At 38.0% G+C, this 19,525-nt stretch overlaps 1 protein-coding gene across 1 annotated transcript; it reads left to right on the top strand.

Moving 5' to 3' along the window:
- Positions 1 to 5,400: 5,400 nt before the first annotated feature.
- Positions 5,401 to 18,664, top strand: CMAS (cytidine monophosphate N-acetylneuraminic acid synthetase). Its single transcript, XM_080596873.1, is given in 9 exon segments — positions 5,401 to 5,659; positions 9,038 to 9,180; positions 9,383 to 9,538; positions 12,044 to 12,177; positions 13,455 to 13,549; positions 14,336 to 14,507; positions 16,350 to 16,500; positions 17,234 to 17,460; positions 17,462 to 18,664. Coding segments are annotated over 9 exon segments (1,281 nt in total). The 5' UTR covers positions 5,401 to 5,498; the 3' UTR covers positions 17,504 to 18,664.
- The last annotated feature ends 861 nt before the right edge of the window (positions 18,665 to 19,525 follow it).

A 19,525-nucleotide genomic window follows, 5' to 3' on the forward strand; every position in this document is an offset into this window, starting at 1 on the left:
TATACCTCAAGCTTATAACTTCTCATCCTAAATATGCTAACGTGGCAAAGAATTTTTCTTTTTCCTTGCAGCAGTCTTTTACTTATTTCAGGCCTACCGCCATGCCTCCTCTCAATTTCTCCTTTTGATTAAAGATCTCCATCTCCCTCACCATTTCTTCACAATTTCAGGCTACAAAGGAAAACCATGCAGGATTTTCAATCCTTTTCAGCTACCCTTCCACAGGCTAGGTGATAGAGTTGTAAGAACAATAGGCTAGAAAGAATCACCTGGGCATGCATGTGATAGTTGCTTAGTTCAAAAAGTCTCAAAATGCCAAACCATGACATTTTCTGACATTGTAACAAGACACAAGAGTTAGAGTGAAAAGAGTGAAAGTCACCAACAATAGGAAAAAATACCATTTGTGTACTTTAAAGGACATTTAAGTCTTTACGTTTGAAGAGTTTAGGGAGGGCCATAACTAAACTATACTACAGAATAAAATAAAATAAAATAAAATAAAATAAAATAAAATAAAATAAAATAAAATAAAATAAAATAAAATAAAATAAAATAAAATAAAATAAAATAAAATAAGATAAAACAAAACAAAACAAAACAAAACAAAATAAAATAAAATAAAATAAAATAAAATAAAAACAACATCAACGAACCAATTTAACAAAGATCTTTACAAGTCTCAATTAGAGGAAAATTTCTTTCTGCCTGCACATCTGGCCATGAGCTTAATCTCGCCTATACAATCAGGACACACTAACCTGGCATCTGAAAAAGCTAAGTATCATGGGATAATGAGCATCACTAAAACTCATTTTCCAGCTGAGGCAACCTTCTGATGTACCCTTTGTAGAGAGCAATTCAAAGTTTAGGTGCTTTCGAGCATTCTTTAAAGATACCTTTTGAAGGATACTTGAAATTATGGTGGTTTTTTTTTGGCCATACAAAGAAGGTATATATCTGAGGTATGCAGCCTGCTAGTTTATTGCCTCAGTTAGAGGCCCGGATTTAGGCAGGGTGAATCTAAGTCACAAAACTGAAAAATAAGTGTAAGTACAAACATCTGCAACATAAAAGATTTGATTTGCAAAATGGTTTGGGTTCTCTTAAAGTAAAAATTAAATATAAATTAGTGTTGTTATTACAATAATTAATATTCATAGGCAGGCAGGTAGCATCAACACCATTTGTCAAATAACGTAATAGTCATAGCAACGATAATGAAAAAGTCAAAGCAATAACAATGAAGACTTCACTTAAGCATTTTGAAATTACTGTTAATTATACACATTTCAGGTCTCTCTGATTTCTTCTGTGTACATCAGATGGCCATAGGGAACCTAATCCACCTAGCCAGTATTTAATTAAACACAGTGCATTTCAGTATGCTGCAGCAGAGTAATTTGCTCCGTTTTCTCTTCAGAAAGTCTAAGTAATACACCAAGTCAAGTGTAAGCTCCGAGCAATTGTATTCCTTTCAGTCTGTTTTTCAGAGGTGACTTAGAGAACTCTTAGACCCCTGAGAGTTGGCTTTTTTAATAAACACATGTTAATAGTTATTTATCTAGCTCTTATGTATGGACAGCCCAAAACTTTCATGAAACTTCCAATAGCAAGAACAGGGGATTTGCTCGTCATCCTGTGGCCCATTTCTTACTTCCTTTGCAGTGTTTTGACCCTAGCATTAGTGATTGACTCCACAGACTCCACTGGAGGTATCCACAGTTCAGTGCAGGGAAGGCAAGATCTGAGCCTCTCAGCTTTCCTGTACCTGAGAAAGGCAAAGAAAGAGTAACTTCCAGATGACCCAGATGTAGCAGAATCTCCCCAAATCTCTGTCAGAGATTTCCAATACATGCTTTCATTGAGTCTTTGTGATCTGTTTCTGTAGTACTCATTAAGTTAGGTATGTCCCAGAAAAAATAGGAGCCTGCAATTGGAGCCACCTGCACGGATCATTTTGGGGCCCTACTGACATAAACAGAACTACACTTCATGCACACAAATTTACTCCTGACCCCAGTTAGGTCAATGGCAGTCTTACCATTGTTATTAAGGAGTCAGGCTTTCACCAACATACCACAAAGGCTCTGACTCACGAAGCTCCTATGTAAGCTTCAGAGAACCACTGTTAGACACTTTTCCCATCTTACAGACTAAGAACAGTGTTGCAATCACTGTGAACAGACTCATGACTGGCAATTCAGAAGATGGAGGGCAAGGTAGATGTCACAACTGGCCGTTCAGAGGATGTTAGTTTGAATGCAGACCCCGGCACTCATTAGGATGAGGTTTCTTGTTCAGCCATGCTTGACACACGTTGTTTTTAACAGTTACATACTGCATAACAAAGTATTGCCCTAAACACCCAAGAGATTAATAGCCATTGTGCTAAGGTCCACAACGTACTGCCTGTTAGTAGACCATAACCTTTGAACAGTGATCACAGTAACAGCTCGGCACAGATCTACCTAATACCTTCAATTTTGTTCATTTGTCTCCCTGCTCTTGCACAGACATGAATGAACGGACTTCTTTCTTGAGCAAAACTACAGTGTGATAGTTTATAGCAACTGAACTATGGCCAGAAAGGAAATTTGCAGATTTTATTATCCCCAGTGGAATAGCATGACATGGAACATGCTTTTAAAATAGATTTATTCCCCCTACTTTTGCTAGCTTATCAGTATTTCCTTGAAATGAGCCAGTTCGGGGCTCATTGTTCAAGGATAGTTGGACATGATAGGAGTAGGGGTGGGCAGGCTGTACAGTCACAAGACCATAACCACATCATGTGATGTGGGAATATGTGCTGCACTAGCTAGCAGTAATGGGAGAGCTGAAACCCTTTCCTCCATTCTGGGAAACCTGTGCCTGCAGGACATTTCATGATTACATAAAACAGAGTACATGCTCCAAAGAAACAGAAAGCATAGCATTGTATTCTTTGTTTTGTTCTCCACTGCTCTATTATTAGAATAGCAAATGTTCTTATCTCAGAGTGCTATAACCCACACAGTCCCTTCAGGAGCAAGATGCCAGTACAAATACAGAAGAAACAAGTCAAAATGTATTTAGGTTAGTAATATATACTCAGACTACCTCAGAGTTTCTTCTCTGGATACTAAATCAGCTGTCTGACGAAATCTCAGTGTTATCAAGCTCATAAAGCATAAAATGCCACATATGTTAAAAATGGGGGGGAAAGGAATAGCCTGGAAACTATCCACGTCTGCTTTAGCAAGTAGTGTGACACAGTAATAGTTTGTGCTTTGAGATTCAGTTCAGAAGTGTACTCTTGTTTTGAACAAAAATGTTGATATAGATGCATTTGGACCATTAGTCTAACAATCAATAATAGCTTAATTGGAACAAGTCAAATAATTATAAATTAAATCTACAAAACTAGGCTTGTGGCTACAGGAGGATGGATATCTTTAGTTAAATGTCATGACAATGTCGTACATGCCTTTCACATAAACTAGGGGAACATGGTTTACATGAAAATATTTTAAGGTGGGGACAGAACTGGTTGCTGTAGGAACAAATGCAAGATACTGCATTTGGGCAGGTATTGCCAGATGCAAAGACACAGCTTGGAAGCATCTGGCTATGTATCAGCTCTTGCAGGAGCAAAACTTAGGCCAAAGTGAATCACTGGCTGAATTACGTCAATATTGTGCAAGAAAAGGAAAACTAGAGATGTACAAATGGGAATACAACCTTCAAGGTACATGAGGTACTGGTACTTTTGCTTCTCTCACTTGCAGTGTTCTGTTTAATTTTGAGTCCTACATTATAAGCATTCTTGAGGAGAATAATGGGGATGTTCAGAAGCCTGAAGATTTGAACTAGGTGAAGGTAACTTGCTCCTAAAAAGGAAAAGTCTAAGAATTGAGATGGTGCCTATTTTCAAATATGCATATGCCTGCTAGAAAGATAGGAAATAAAACCGTTCTGAATATCTGTTCTAGATAAGACAGGAATTAATGGGCTAACATTGCAGAAAGGAAGATTCAGTAAAGATTAGGAAAAGCTTTGCTATCATATGTTTCTCAAGATTGCCTGGAGTACTGATAGTCTAAAAGACTGGGTTAGGTACATGTCTATGAAGAAGGACAACGGTATTTAAGATATCAACTTGAGGACCATTCCAGCCCCATGAGTAAAAGACATGCTTTTGGTGTGAAGGGAAAAAATGCAAACAGGTTTTAATTATGTACAGACCTGTAATAAAAATTCTTACTAGATGCACCCCATCTAGAAAATCTATGATGTGTGCTAGATCTTCTAATGTCATTTATTTTCTTTGTAAATAAAAGGTGAACCCAAATCAGCTCCCTGTTTAGGATATCCCTGGACTATGAGAAAGTACCAAACTGAATTATGAAGTTCAAATATCTTCGTTGTTAAATCATTCAATTTTCACAATGGGATGAACCAAAAGACAAATCTTTTCAACCTATTCCTACTTAACGTGTATGCATTTTGATTATTGTAGCAGCTATCTAAGAAGCTCAGAAAGAGATTTAATATAGCATATGATCTCTTTGCTGTGTTTCTTTGAACAGATGTCCTCTTCAGAAAGAACAAAACCCCAGTGATTATTCTTTTTTAATGTTTTCCTAGAGCTGAATATAACTGGGAGTGTTTCCCCTGGCAGCGGTAGACAAGCTCCATCTGCTCTGCGAGACATCTCAGATAACCTGGGGACAACTCCAGCAAAATGTGGGACACGTTCCCGTGATGGACTGAGAACGCGAGTCTCCAGGACTGACTTTATAATGCTGCTCAAAAGCCTCTACTTCCTATTTTCCAGATTGTATTAAAAAGCAATTTCCTCTGTGGCCTTATAGCATTGGTAGTGCATCACTTTATTTTATCCATCCGGTTTCTATAGGTGAGTTCTTAGAACTCGGGGTGCGTTTTCATGCTTAACGTGGTTTTTAGCAGGTGGAAAACAGAAGCGAGGAGTAGTTTATGTTCTCATGTGAAAAGGCTCCGGTGTGATTACTCTGCCCTCTGCCGGCGCTCTCCCCACGGGAAGGACGTGAAAGTTTTGAGGATTTACGCTGGCAGCTGACGGAAAACTACTGAATCCAGCCAGCTGGGGTCCACGCGGCACTCCTGCCACGGGCTACAGGGCGTGCTCAGCTCCAGGCTGCGAGGGCAGCGGGGCTCAACAGCTGAAAGCCACGTCCTGCGTGCTGACGAGGAACCCAGCCACACCTTCATCTGGCTGTTTTCTTTTTGTTGTTGGTTTCCCTTTTTTTTTTTTTTTTACGTGCAGGAAATACTGAACAGAGAAAACTGGCTACATTTCATACATTGAGACAAGACGCCCCTGCGCGGTTCACCACGCCCTATCCCACCCTCCATACCACCTCCCAGCCTCCCTCACGTCCTCGCCCAACGGCCGCCCCCCTCCCGCACACGCAGGCGCGGAGCAGGACTACACTTCCCATCATGCACGCGCGGTAGCGGGAAGGGCGCCCGACATGGAGGCGGGCGAGGTGCGGCCGCGCGCCCACCTGGCCGCGCTGGTGCTGGCGCGTGGCGGCAGCAAGGGGATCCCGCTGAAGAACATCAAGCTGCTGGCGGGCGTGCCGCTCGTCGGGTGGGTGCTGCGCGCCGCGCTGGACGCCGGCGTCTTCCACAGGTGCGCATGCGCACTCCGCACCCCTCCCCCGGGTGTGTGAGGGTGGGCTGGGGCCGTTACCTGCGGCGCGGGGGCCGTTTCCCGAAGGCAGGGTCGGTACCCACGGGGTGCTGTGCCCTCGGGACCCAGCGTGGGGCTGGGGGGGTTGGGGAGCCGGGAGCAGGAAGGGTGTCAGGGGTGGGGGCCTGCAGCCCGGCAGGGCATCCGTTCCCGAGGCTGGTTGCTCTCGTGGTGACAGAACTGCGACATCTCAAGTGGTGTTTGTGGTCCTGCAGGGTGTCCTAGCGCTGCGCGTGCCCAAAAAATGTTGCTCAGTTTTCCTTGTGCCTTCCTGCTATGTGTGTGAAGACAGCAATAAAATCATCCCCCTGCTTGCGCTGTGTAAGGCTGAGGGAGCGTGCTTTTGTTAGCCTCTCCAAGTCCCCAGAACCGTGGAGGCAGAGAAAGCCCCAGAATTGCCAAAGAGAAGGAAATAATTGTGTGCTCAGAAGCAGGAGCTCACCTTGTGGCAAAGTGTGTGAAACTTTGGCAGCAACGATTAGTCACATAGAAACAAACAGGTCAGTTGTGCTAAGAACATGGGCATTGCAAATTTCTTCCATTCTACCAGAAGAAACGTGAGAATTTTCCTCACACATACTAGTAACTGTAATCAAAACTAGTGCATGGTTAGGATACTCTTGGTACATAGCACACTTAGGTGCAACTTCCTGGTACAAACCTGCTGTGTGTTATGTTAACAGCAGGGACTTGAATCTCAGGTTTTATAGTAAAGTGTACAAATGTAGCCTGACTAGATTCAGAGCTGGAAGTATGCACGAATCTTCTGTATCCCATAGCTACTGTAGTATTATCCCATAAAATCTTACCATGTTCTGAAAAGTACAGTAAGCATCTGTGGCTTTATTTTTAATAAAGAAACAGTTAAAACATTTCAGACCTAGATCATTGATAATAACTTCATGCAGGTGAATCCATATTGTTTAACGACCTGTTATGAATATGAGGGTTTGAGTGACCTCCTCTTTTCTACTTGAATTTTCCTGACAGGAGTGAGGCATAACAGGTGTGTTAGATGGAAGTGTGATGGGTTTTCCAGTCCCCTTTGAAGCAGCTGTGCTGACAGTGTACACATTACACAGCAAAACACTGTTAGTCAAATGGGTAGAGTATGTTTAAACTAGCCATCCTGAAGCAGTTTACGGAAAATACGTCTTCCGCATTCATTTACATGGGTGTGACTTGACGTTGCTGTCACTGTCATACACAGATTCTGATGATCTCATGATGTCTTTGAGTGGAAAAATTTAACTAAAGCACCACTTGCTATGTGCAGTGCACTGAGAATGCCATTATTGCTGAGAAAATAAAGGTTTTTTTCATTTTTGTTTCTGCATCTCCCATGCTTTTTTGTCATAATGATGGCAGCAGCCACCATACAGTATTTAGGCAGTGTTTACCTTCACATAATACTCGGACTTTGTCCTTCCTTTTGTAAATGTTTATTATCTCTGATGCACAACAGTCTTGCCTTGCTAGTATTGAAAGTTTTCAGTGCCACAACACACACGGTTGTGACTCGAACAGTTCTTTCCCTGGGGTTGTATGGAGCCTAACCGATAGATTTTAAAATGCTTGCAGAATAAGCTATTTGTCTAACTGAGTGGCATTTTTACTTATTGTTAGCCTTGTTTCTGAACTCTGCAGTGATTTTGAATACATCATTCAAACTAGTCATAATACAATGATCTTTTAGCATGCCTAACATTGTGGCATGCTGGCAGTAGATTTTTTTCTAGCTACAACTTTGAATTTTATGTTGCTTAAGATACCTACATATGTGGTTTCTACGATTCTATGATTCTGTGATTACATATGCATCATGAAAGTGTGTGACTGACAGATCAGGAGTGGTGCCATATGGAAGTGATCCGCATTACAAGTTCTTACAGATGATACAGTAAAGATATGAAAGCAGTCTGGGGGATGAACTGTTGTCTGGCATCAGTGCCTCAAAGAAGAAAAAGGTCATCAAAATAAATGTGAGAGCAGGTAGCATGTAGTAATGTTCACATTTTATTGTGTTTTAAGGCTAAATGGGACCATTTTGATCACCCAGTCTGGCCAACAAGGTGCTAGTCAGCCATCCTCAAGTAATTTCTTTATCAAACCCATAATTCTTTTCTGGCTGGGTAACCACCTTCTCCAAAGAAATCCAATTTTGAATTAGACTAGAGGAAGCAGGGTAAATTGTCATGGCATCAACACATCATTTATACATATTGCCCACTGTCTTTATCTTTATGTGGAGTATAGAAGCTATACAGAATAGGCAAGCAGGAGAAGAAAAAAAAGTTGCCTGCTGGGTTTGTTGTTGATCTCTGATTTAGAGAGAGACCTCAATCAGCACAGTTTGTACCCACTCGTCCCAGCTGTGCAGCCCCCACCGCCCCTGGAGGTTTCTTCTGGCTGGCTGGTGCTGCATCTTGCCTGAGGAGAAGGGCAATGGGGGGCACCCTTGGTAGCAAGACCCATGTCCCAGCAAGAAGTTTAGGGAATTGCTGGAGCCATTTGCAAGTTCCCTTGAAAAAAATGCTTCCAGTAGACACAAAGGATGTGATTTTTATCCCTCTCCTAACAAACAGTACATTCCAACCCCACAGCAGAGAGGCTTGAAGCACAAGTAGTATAAAATTGGTACATAGGTTCAAAGACCATTAAGTATGCTTTTGCTAATAAATGCATGCTAATCCTCATCATTTGCATTCACAGGTTTGTCTACCAACAAATACAACTTAATGGTCATGTATGTTCCACATTTTTCATTTTCTAGGAGCCACAGAGGATGTGAATCTATTACAGCTTTCACCTGGAGGGTTCAGGCTGTTAGCTTAAGATACTAAGACTTATGAATTTAGCTTTGGAAGTCCCTGGTTTCATCTGCTTTGTGTGTCAGAGGAGATGGCAGGCTGAACACAAACATGATGATGAATGAGATTTAATGTACGAGAATATTTGCAGAAAGCAAAAGCCCGAGTAAAGGAATACAAGAACCGTTCCCGTAGCTGTCTTTGGTGATCTGTTGCACTATTCTCTGTGATTCTGTGGTAGATCAGGCACCCTATAGAATTAAATTGAATTGCAACCCAGGCTTGAGATTTTACAATCTAATGAATGTGTGTGTGTTTTATCCCTGTTGTTGAAAGTGCTTTGTTGGACTGACAAGTAGTTTTACCACACAAATAAAAGAACTAGTTCCTTTCATTGCCAGGTATAGTACAGGGAGTTGTTCAGGTTAGCAGATTACAGCAGACAAGTGGACAGTGCTGGGTGTTGTTTTGTATGTAATCATTCATTTCTGTCACTGTCTGCCAACAGTGTGTGGGTTTCTACAGACCACGATGAAATCGAGAAGGTTGCAAAGCAGTTTGGCGCCCAAGTTCATCGTCGAAGCCCTGAAGTATCTCAAGACTCCTCTACTTCTCTAGAAGCTATCAGAGAGTTTCTTAATCATCATCAGGGTAAATCAGTAATGAAACACGCTGAGCTTTTATGTTGTAGCCCCGTAAGGATGATGCACTAGTGTTTAGAAAAATAAGTAAATCCTACAGTGAGTTAAAGCTGGAAGGATTCTCCTTTTGTGGCATCCACTCATACCACACTTTGGGGTTGTATGTATTAAAATACTCATTGTTTCATAAATGTTTCTTTATTTTTCTTTAGAGGTCGATATTGTAGGAAATATTCAAGCAACATCTCCCTGTTTACATCCCAGTGATCTTATAAAAGTGGCAGATCTGATCCAGAAAGAGGGCTTTGATTCTGTCTTCTCTGTTGTAAGACGGCATCAATTTAGGTGGAGCGAGGTAAAAAAAGGAGGTAATATTTATCTGTTTCTGGTTAAAGTTAAAATTAATCAAAGTTTTATTTATTCAAATGTTTAATGTTTGTACCCATGACGTTTATATCTGGAAGGGCCTTTAGAGACGTAGGCTGGCTTCTTTGAAAGGTTTAAGATCGCTTAAGATTCCTTTTAAGTAGTGCTGTTTTAATATTACTGATCATTGCTCAGCCAATCTTAAGATGCTGAAAATGAAAATACTATTATCATGTCAAGGCTCAAAAAATAACTTCCCCAAACTTTACATGTTAACGTCTGCTTGGTGGGTATTGATGTTTTGTGGACATGACACTGAGGTCCTGTCTTAACTAGGGAATTGTTTAGTCTTACCGTGTAATAGCTAATAAGTAGCAAATAATGTGAGCTAAATCTTAGTCAAGACTGGATGGCAACCTGGTAGCTTGGAGGCTTAGGGTTGTTTTCAGCTTGCCAAATTGTCAGCTGACTCAAGTGAGATTGCAAACTGCCTTTGATTCTTAAGGACTGAACTCAAGTAGCTCATACAGAAAAATACAACTATTTTTCCTAGAGAAATTATTCCTCTTTCCAAGATGACTCAGGACTGACCTTTACTTACAAAGCTTATATGTTATCATAGCTAGATAAGTACCTTCTGTGCTTGTACTAAGAACTATTCCCCACATTGCTTTTATTTCTGTGATTAAAGTAGAAATGTTTCCTTCCCTTTTTTGCACAAAATGGTTAGTTCAGATACTGTCACATCATTATTTTTATTTTCTAAAAACAAATGTTACTCAGATATTAACATTATTCTGTTGAGATCTAAAATGTTTCAGATGTAATTTTTAGTGAGTTTACAAAGTGTCATACTGTAAAAGAGAATGTGAAGTAGATGAATGTTGATACTGGAGGTAAGTTGGAATAAAAATTAGGCCTTTGTTTAGAATAAACACATGACATGAACATATTCCTTTTTCCTCATAAGAGGAGGAAAATTTATTGATAATATGTAAGAGGAATATCAAAATCATGGATGGAAGTATAGGATTCTGTGGTTTGTATTTTAGATGACTAGGTGAAAGTCCACTTCATGTCTTGAGATGCTAGATGGACATCTGAAAATCTAAATCTAATTTGGATGTACCATGTGGCTTTGAAATGAAGGTGTGCCACCACTTCTCCATAGGTATTTGATAACCTGTATCGACCTCTGTAAATAACATCTATCCTCAAACTGTTCCAATAAAAAAGCCTCGAGGCCTACCTAAAAGAGCAAATTGCTCTTTAGTGCAAAATGACACCTGAAGTCTTTTAATGTAGCAAAAGATAAAGAATTACTCAACTGCAAGGCATACATATGAGGAGAACAAGCTAAAAATTTTGAAAACATTCACAACTTAAGGGTAAAAGCAGCTTGCCTTTCAGAAACACTGTTTCAGGTAACACCAATTTGCCTGAGTAGAATCCAGTTTAGTATTGTGCTGTTCTCAGACTAATTTAAAATCCTGAATGCATTAGAAGATTTTTGTACCTCTTCCTGTGTATTTCAGTTGTTCTTTCAGCATTGAGGTTTAATATTAATGTACCCTGAAAGAGACAGATGTCTTCCCGTGCTTAGGAATGTTTACTTCATTGAGCACAAAGTTGTATTGTATTTATTAAACACTAAGTTTATATATATGAAAGTTTCAGGATGTTTTCGGTTTTTGAGAATACCCTATAACTTCTTCATGGGATAGTGAGACCTGATGAATTTTAGCTGCTTTGTGCATGTGAATTGGGGTGGCTTAAAAACAGAAGTCTCTGGTCGCTGGTTCAGTTTCTGCTAACGGTATGAGATCTTACGGGATCTTGCTTGTTCAAAGGCACTGTTCTGTTTATTTGTGGACACTGATTAAACCATATAAGAATTGTTAATATTATGTATATCTCTAAATAGGAAGTATTTTGGGGAAGTACCGAGATATTTCCACAGGCAAAATTTCTTCTATGTTCGTTTTTCACCTTTCATATTTCAAGACGGTCCTCTCAGCTCTCCGTTCTTTTAGGGCATTTTGGTTTTTAGGTGTATGTAGCTGAATGTTTTTTTGTGTTTAGCCTCACTGCAATCTAAACCCCTTCCTATTGTGTACTAGGAGATAGATTATGGAAGGGATATGGTATTTTCTTCACACTAGCAAGGACACTCTAGAAGAATATCCCCTTACTACTTTTAGAAATCAGTTTGGGAGATAATGACATCTCAGGATTTTTTTAATATATATTTTTTTTATGTTGGAAAGTAGAACTTTCTTTTCCTCTGCTAGAAATGCAGGACGGTTCTCCACTTTGTTACCCACAGTTCCAAAAAAGAGTAAGCAATTCAGTGATTCTTTATAAAGCTAAACAATTAGAGATAATAATGAAAGAAGATGGTGAATGAACCTTAATTTTTCAACAGAAAGCTGTTTTACAGGAAGTTATTATGTGATTTTGAACAGGGATTCTGGAAAACTTATTTTGGCATTTCTGTCTGTTAACAGAAAATAAAATGACAGAGCCCCAAAACCTGAATCCAGCAAAACGGTACCGGAGGCAAGATTGGCCTGGGGAGCTGTATGAAAATGGATCATTTTATTTTGCAAAGAGGCATTTGATTGAGAAGGGCTACTTGCAGGTTAGTGCTTTTTTTTTTTTTTTTTTTTTTTTACGGCTGTTTAAAAAAAAATGCATCTTTTACTCTTGTCACGGAGTGTTTTGAATTCAATGATGTATTTCAGTTTCTGATGCCATCAGTATCTACTAACAGCACTTTGACTTCAGGACAGTTAGCATATCATTTGTAACTTAAGAGAGCTGGTTGTAGTTAGGGCAGTACCAGTTACAGCCTCCTTCAAAACAAATTTGTACAAATAATATTGAACAGTATATACTTATAAGCCTAAAATCCTGAGTTTCACGTAAATTTACTGCTATGTAAGTGCATACCTTATAGTTCAGTTTAGTGTTACTGAGGGTGTAAAACTGACCTGCAGTGCCACAGGCTTCTCATATAATCTGTAAGCTTGCATTCTTGGCAACTTTAGACCTTTTGCCTTATGCCTATTTTGTGCTGTAGTTTAAACAGTCTTTTTCCCTTTCCTGATGTTTGTGTCCTTGTGTAGTAATACAGAGCAAATATATTTACTTCAGCTTTAATTTTGTCTATAAAAATAGTCTCTTAACTTTCTCATGCAAGATAAGTTTGCCATCTTACAGATAATTTCCAATATTTGTCATCAGAACTGGAAAAAAGCCTAATGTAGATATTTCCACTTTTGTGATATGAATACCATACTAGTTATGTCAGAATACTAGATTCTTAGCTCTTTTGCAGATACATTACTAATCTAGAGGTAATAGCTTTAGTTCTCTATGCTTTGGATAGACACATGCAGTGCTGGATAGTGCTGTGAGAACTTACAGGCATTGATGTGAAGTTGTACAGTTGTGCTGAATTACACATTTTTTGAAAGTAGGCCACTAACTCTCTGAGGATCAGGGCTTTTAGGTTTTTTTAAATTACACTGGGTTTTGGTGGATGTTTTTCCAGTTGAGGTGAAGTCTTTGCGTAGACAGAAAGCAAAAAATAAACATACATGTATTGATTCAGTGCTAAGGTATTACTGCTTTACTGCATTAAAAGACCTATTGAATCAGTATGACCTAATGAATACTGTCTTTATTGCACACTTCCTCTAGTTGTGCAAGGAAGATACTAACTGTGGCTTATATAAAGTTTCAAATGCTTGGTTCTGTGTAACTGACAAAATACTGTTGTTGATGGCTCACTAGCATCTGAGCTAGTCAGCGTGACTTCCATGTAACCAACTTTCATTACATGATACTAAATTGTAGAGTTTTGTAGCTTTATTAACCCAAGCAGAAAATTGTAATGGGTTCTATTTTATCTAGGGTGGTAAAATGGCCTACTATGAAATGCGTGCTGAGCATAGTGTGGATATTGATATAGACATTGACTGGCCTATTGCAGAGCAAAGAGTACTGAGGTAAAAGCAAGTCTGGTTCCTTCCTTTCTGTAATATCGGTCATTATTTCAAAGAATGATCATGTGAATTTATAAAGTAGTTTTTTTTAACTTACAATTTCAGAAATTAATCAAAATCAAATATAATTGAATAATTTTATTTCCATCCATCATTTTTTCTTTCTTTCTTGAAATCATCTGAATTACCTTTGTGCTGTTTGTATGTGTTTCTTGTTTGCTAGTTCACTTAAGTTCAGCCTGGGAAAAGGGAGATTGTAAGCCTCGCTATACCATAGCAATGTGTTAGTGTCATTTCTGGCCTTTTTAGCTGAGTTGTCTTAGGTTTCCGCAGTCTAGATCATGCTTACTAATTCACATGACTAAGAGTGCTCCAAGTAGAAGGCATGAGTTGATTACATCTTGCCTGCTGCCTTTTCTTTGCAGCTATTCTGTATCTCTACAAATAAATAGCAGCTGTGAATGGAATGTGTTTACTGTACCTTTTTCATCCTTTACTCCATTTTATTTTTTTCCACCATAAGTGTTAATACAACTTAAGCTTTTGTGCTAGGGAAATGAATGCCATCCTAATTTTTAAGTGGGTGACATAACTGAGCTGTCTTGGATGGCTTTATTTTTTTTCATTGAAGGAGAATCTATTTGGAGAGTGAAGGTAATGAGAAAAGACGTTAGGGAAAAAAGGAATTTCAAAGCTAATTCGTCTGTGTGAAGGTCACAATTGTATTTGAAATGTTTGTTTTCAGAGTGTGCAAAAACTTCCATCTAAAAAGATAACTTCTTTGTCTAGCTTTGGGTATTTCGGCAAGGAACCATTAAAGGAAGTGAAGCTATTGGTTTGCAGTATTGATGGATGCCTGACAAATGGTCGCATTTATGTCACAGAAGATCAGAAGGAAATGGTCTCCTACGATTATAGAGATATTGTTGGTATCAATCTGCTAAAGAAAAGGGGAATCGAGGTAAGTGTTGTTCTAAAGCATGATGCTTTATTTATGATGTGATCGAGCAGCATGATACACTGGTTCAGGGTTGGGGCAAACACTTTTCGGAGTCTGTAGAGTAAAATAAATGTGTTTTGATAAACTGATCCATCTCATTCATATCAGCTATGGCATCTTTCTCTTTTTTTCCTGGAAAAATGTGGAAAGAAATTTGTATGGTGTTTTGCTAGCACCAGTCATATTGTGTGCTCTTTAGTCTACATACACATTAGCTAGCAGTCAGTTTCTTGTTTATTGTGACATGTCTCTGCTGTATAAAATGTATGTTTTTGCAAAAGCTTTACCAAGCAGGGATATGTTGTTATCTCTTAGCTATCTAAGAAGGATACCCAGGCAAATTACTTGGCTCATCCTAGATGAGCCATTTTTGTGGCAGAGGGGAAATTAAACCCCAATCACTTTTGTCCACATAGTTGCTTTAACTGTAACTTACGTGCTCCTAAGTTGTAAGAATTCAAATGAAAAAACTTAAATAACACAGACTGTAATATGGATGCTTTCCTGAATTATTATTACTAAATTCTGCTGAACAGAATATTTGCTTGCATTATGTAAAATTAGCCTTCCTGTTATTTTCTCTTTGTGCTGTTGCTTTTGAAGTAGCTAGAAGAATTTCTTGGGGTAAGAACTAAGTCTTGGGGTAAGAACTAAGTACAGATTTGGACTTCATTCAGAGAGCCTTATCCAAGTCCTGTTGCAGATAGAGATGGGCATGGATAAGACAAAGGTAGTTAAACCCTGAGTAGTTTGTTGCAGATTCATTTTGGAGTCTGTTGTAGGTTTTCTGTTGTTGTTGTAACAGGTTAGGCAAGACATTCTTGATATATTTAGGTGCAGCTGGTGCTGCCTTGGGGCAGTGAAATGGAGTAGGTGTTTTTTCAAAACTTCCTCAGCTTCGTTTTCTGTGAGGCAGAAGGGAGGAAGCTTGTAATTGTTTTGTTGCCTCTGGGTGCCCATTCTCATACTTATATGACTTGGAATTTATTATTAAAAACCTCTTGGGCTTTGTGCCGCACTTGCTGTATTTCTAGTGCGTGGTTCTGGTGTACTCTTGCTTTGTGCACTGTTCCCATTCATTCTGTGCTTAATACCAAATACTTGTTAGCATTTAACAGCAATTAACAACAACAAAGATAATCTTGCCCACAACTTGGGCAGAAAACATGGAGTAGCTGTGTCTGAGATCTTTAAAAATCCTGCTGCAGTAATCTGGTTTTAGCGTACATTGTACATCATTTCTAAATTTAAAATTTGGAATGAACTTCCAGAGATTAATGTACCATGCCACTTCTGTCTGTTTAGTGGTCTCTTGACACTCTGAAGTCCTACTGTAACTAATGTGGTAACGTTATTAGGCAGAGGGATCAGGAAAAATACTTAAAAATATTCTACTTCTACAAAAACTGCAGAAACTTTCCTTGGAAATTCTTTTATTCCCTGCTTTGGCTTAGCTTAGATGTTACTGCATTAGATAGTGAGCGTGGCACTGTACCGTGATTTGCAGTATTTTTATTTGGTACATGTTGCTTTTAAAAAGATAAATGTAAACTTGTGTTTTGTGAAGCTCAAGGAAGCCTACAGTTTGTTTCACTTTCCCAAAGCAACTTGTATTTCAAGATTGTAATGTGTTTTTGGACACAAATTACTTCCACTCTGAGTTCTGAACAAAGAAACCAGTCATGCAACACTCTTCTGATATCTGAGAAAGCTTACATCTGAAACATCTACTCTCTTTTTGTAAATCAACTTAAATGGCTTTTTTTCCTTGTGTATAGAATTTATTCTAACTTGATTTAATAGGTTCGACTCATCTCTGAAAGAGATTGTTCAAAAACCCTGCCAGCCATGCAGCTGGGATGTGTAGCAGAAGTTAATGCAACAAATAAATTACAAGTCCTGGAAGACTGGCAAAAATGCATTGGCTTGGGCTGGAAAGAAGTTGCTTACTTAGGTCAGTTTCTTTTTTCTTTTTTTTTTTTTTCTTTTTTTGGTAGTAAAATTTCATGTAGCATACGCATGCAAACTTCGTAGCACTGCTCATCTTCAAAATCACTTTGCCCGTTGCTAATACACTAACCATAGTGGGATTAGAGTACAAATTACAATACAAAATCACCAAAAGCAAATACATATTTGAAGTCCTGTTAGGGTACAATCTAAATATTAAATGCAATGATGAATGAGTGTCTACTTTGGTAAGTAATGTTTTAGCTATTTTTGTAATGTGATTTAGAAAATCTTTTGATATTGAACAAGTAAACAGTTGCGGTTCACGCTTTTGAATTGATTCTGGTTCATTTCAGATTAATATTGTAGAGTTATATATTCTGAAATAGAAACAAAAATCAGCCAGAATTAAAACTGAAAGCTATGTAATCTTGTACAAAATTACTTTTCAGTGGTAACGTAGGTCCTGCAAATGCTTACTCAGCTGCTCAAATAATTTCACTCATCTTAATAGTACCATTCTTTTGCCTGAATATTATGTATAAAGTATGGTCAGTGTTTACATGTCACTGGGATTTTCTAAGAATACATATGCAAAGTGCTGTTGAGCTTCTCAGATGAAAATTGTGGCAAGAATAGAAATTCTAAAAACTATTAATAAGTATGTGGAAAAATGATGATTTTGCTCAGTTTTTTCCCTTTGTGGTATTTTTATATCTCTCATTTTTTCTCAATAGGAAATGAAGAGTCTGATGTGGAATGCTTGAAGAAAGCTGGCATGAGTGGTGTGCCTGCTGATGCTTGTGCAGTTGCTCAGAAGGCTGCTGGTTACATTTGTAAAAGCCATGGTGGTTGTGGAGCTGTCCGGGAGTTTGCAGAACACATATTCCTGTTGTTAGAAAAAGTGAACTCTGCAAGAAAGCAAATGGAAGATGTGAATTCAGCAGGACAGGATACAGGGGGAAAATGAGAGCAGCAGAAGTGGAAATAAGGAACTACTTAAATAACACCGCAGTCATTCTTCCCCGCTTTTCATCTTCTCCATTCCCCCCTCAGTAAGCCTGTATCTCAATGGATGGCTGCCTTTCAAATTGTACACCACTGTAGAGTTAAAAGGATGTCTCCCTCTAATTTAAGATTCCATTCTGATTAAGTGCTAGTATCCGTGATTGTATTCATGATTATTTTAAAAGCCAGTTAAGTGCAATGGAAGGAATACTAGAAAAAGTAGTGTCTTGTAAATCTACTCTAAATCATTACACTTGTCCAAAAGGAATGATGTATCTTTATTTCATAATACAAATATTTTCAGGGAATGGTGATTTTTTTTATGATTTGTGGATATGTAATTCAGACTTCCAAAAAATTTGTTCTGTCAGTTGTGCAGTTATTTACATTTCCTCTATCTTCTATATGATATTGCAGTTGTGGGCTAGCTTTTCATGAGACACTTCTCTAGGAAGGAAGAGTTTTAGCATATGATGGAGAAGTTGGGTGTAAAATAACTACCAAACATTTTCCTATATTTTGAAAAGTTTAGTTACTGTAAAGCCAACTAATACTAACACTAACTAACAAAAGCATTTAAGCATGTGTTCAATTTTGAGATAAGTAATTAAGCAGCATTTGGAATTATGCCATCATAACCTTTGAATCTGTTTATACTGGGTTTTATTTAAGTGCTTAAATTAACATACCTAAATGCTTTGCCAAATTTAGAACTAAATCTCCCATTAACTTTGAAATTTTTCCTTTGCAGAAACTCTGTTTCTTTCTATGAAGTCTTTATTACAATTACTAATGTGTTAAAAGGAAAAAAAAAAGTAAAGAAAATGTTCTTTAATGTTTATTGTATGGAAAAGGAATTGCTGTGGAAGAAAAAATCATAGTTGACATTTCCACAAATTTTTATGTAAAATATGTATTCAGATTATTTTTAGCATGTTAATTTAAAGTTGGTGTATATGTGTGTTTGTATTTATGTAAAATACAACTTTTCCCATTGTGATTTGAAGAATTCAATGAACTGTAAACACTTGTATAACTGACACTAAAAATATGCATCTGTTTTCAATCCTAGTATTTACCAGTGAGTCAGGTTCAGCCTTGAGTTATGCTAAAAAATAAAATAAAAAAATAATGGCAGTGGCACAAAGGCAGTTATTACAGAGATGAATAGTAATGGTTTGTCATTTTATTTTATGACTCTCAACATAAAATTTTCTGTATCTTTTCCCGTTATAAGATCTACTGTTTTACTGCTCTCTGATTAACTTTGTGTTGACTTCCCTTTACAAAGCAAAGTTTTAAATTTGAAATTGTTTTACTGCCTTTAGTAGTAAGGTTAACAGGTGAACAGTTGAAGGTGAATTAGCTGCACTAGTCCCCTCTTAAATTATCGTCCAAATATTTCTTTCATTGAGGTTTTAGGGTTCTGCATGAGATAAATTCCATGGATAACAAGAGCTATTTTGGACAGAACGATGAACTTTGTTATAGGTAGATAAATCATTTTACTCATATAAACTATGTGATAAATTGCAGAAGTCCAGATTTTTTTGAACAATTCAATTTTAATAATGTCATTTAAAATTGGCCAAGTTTTTAGTTACTCTACCTTGTCACGGTCAAGTAACTTGCGAACTTTGGTTTCAGGAGCAGTTTCCTGTGAATAGACAGGCTTAGGGAAATTGTGATGAACTTGATTTCTATTCCTTTTATGTTAGAAAACGCAAAAATATGAGTAAGTGCAACTCTAATAGAAATATGAGCTGTTGATACTATTGCCAGGGTTACTGTTTGAATCAGGAACTCTTGTAATGTTTCAGCTACTTGCTGAATGTTCTGCAAATGCAGTGGGTGTACCCTAAACCTCTACATGTATCAAAAATAAATGCAGAAACTTTAATGTGAGTGTTCATAAGGGGCAGAAAGAAAGGGTAGCTGATACATGTTTTCACTTAGACAAATTCTTGTTAGAAAAATCTGGTATAATCTTACGTCAGACTTGTCAAATGACAATGAATGAT

The sequence above is a fragment of the Anser brachyrhynchus genome (genome assembly GCF_964034855.1).
Source record: "Anser brachyrhynchus genome assembly, chromosome: 1".
Lineage (NCBI taxonomy): Eukaryota > Metazoa > Chordata > Aves > Anseriformes > Anatidae > Anser > Anser brachyrhynchus.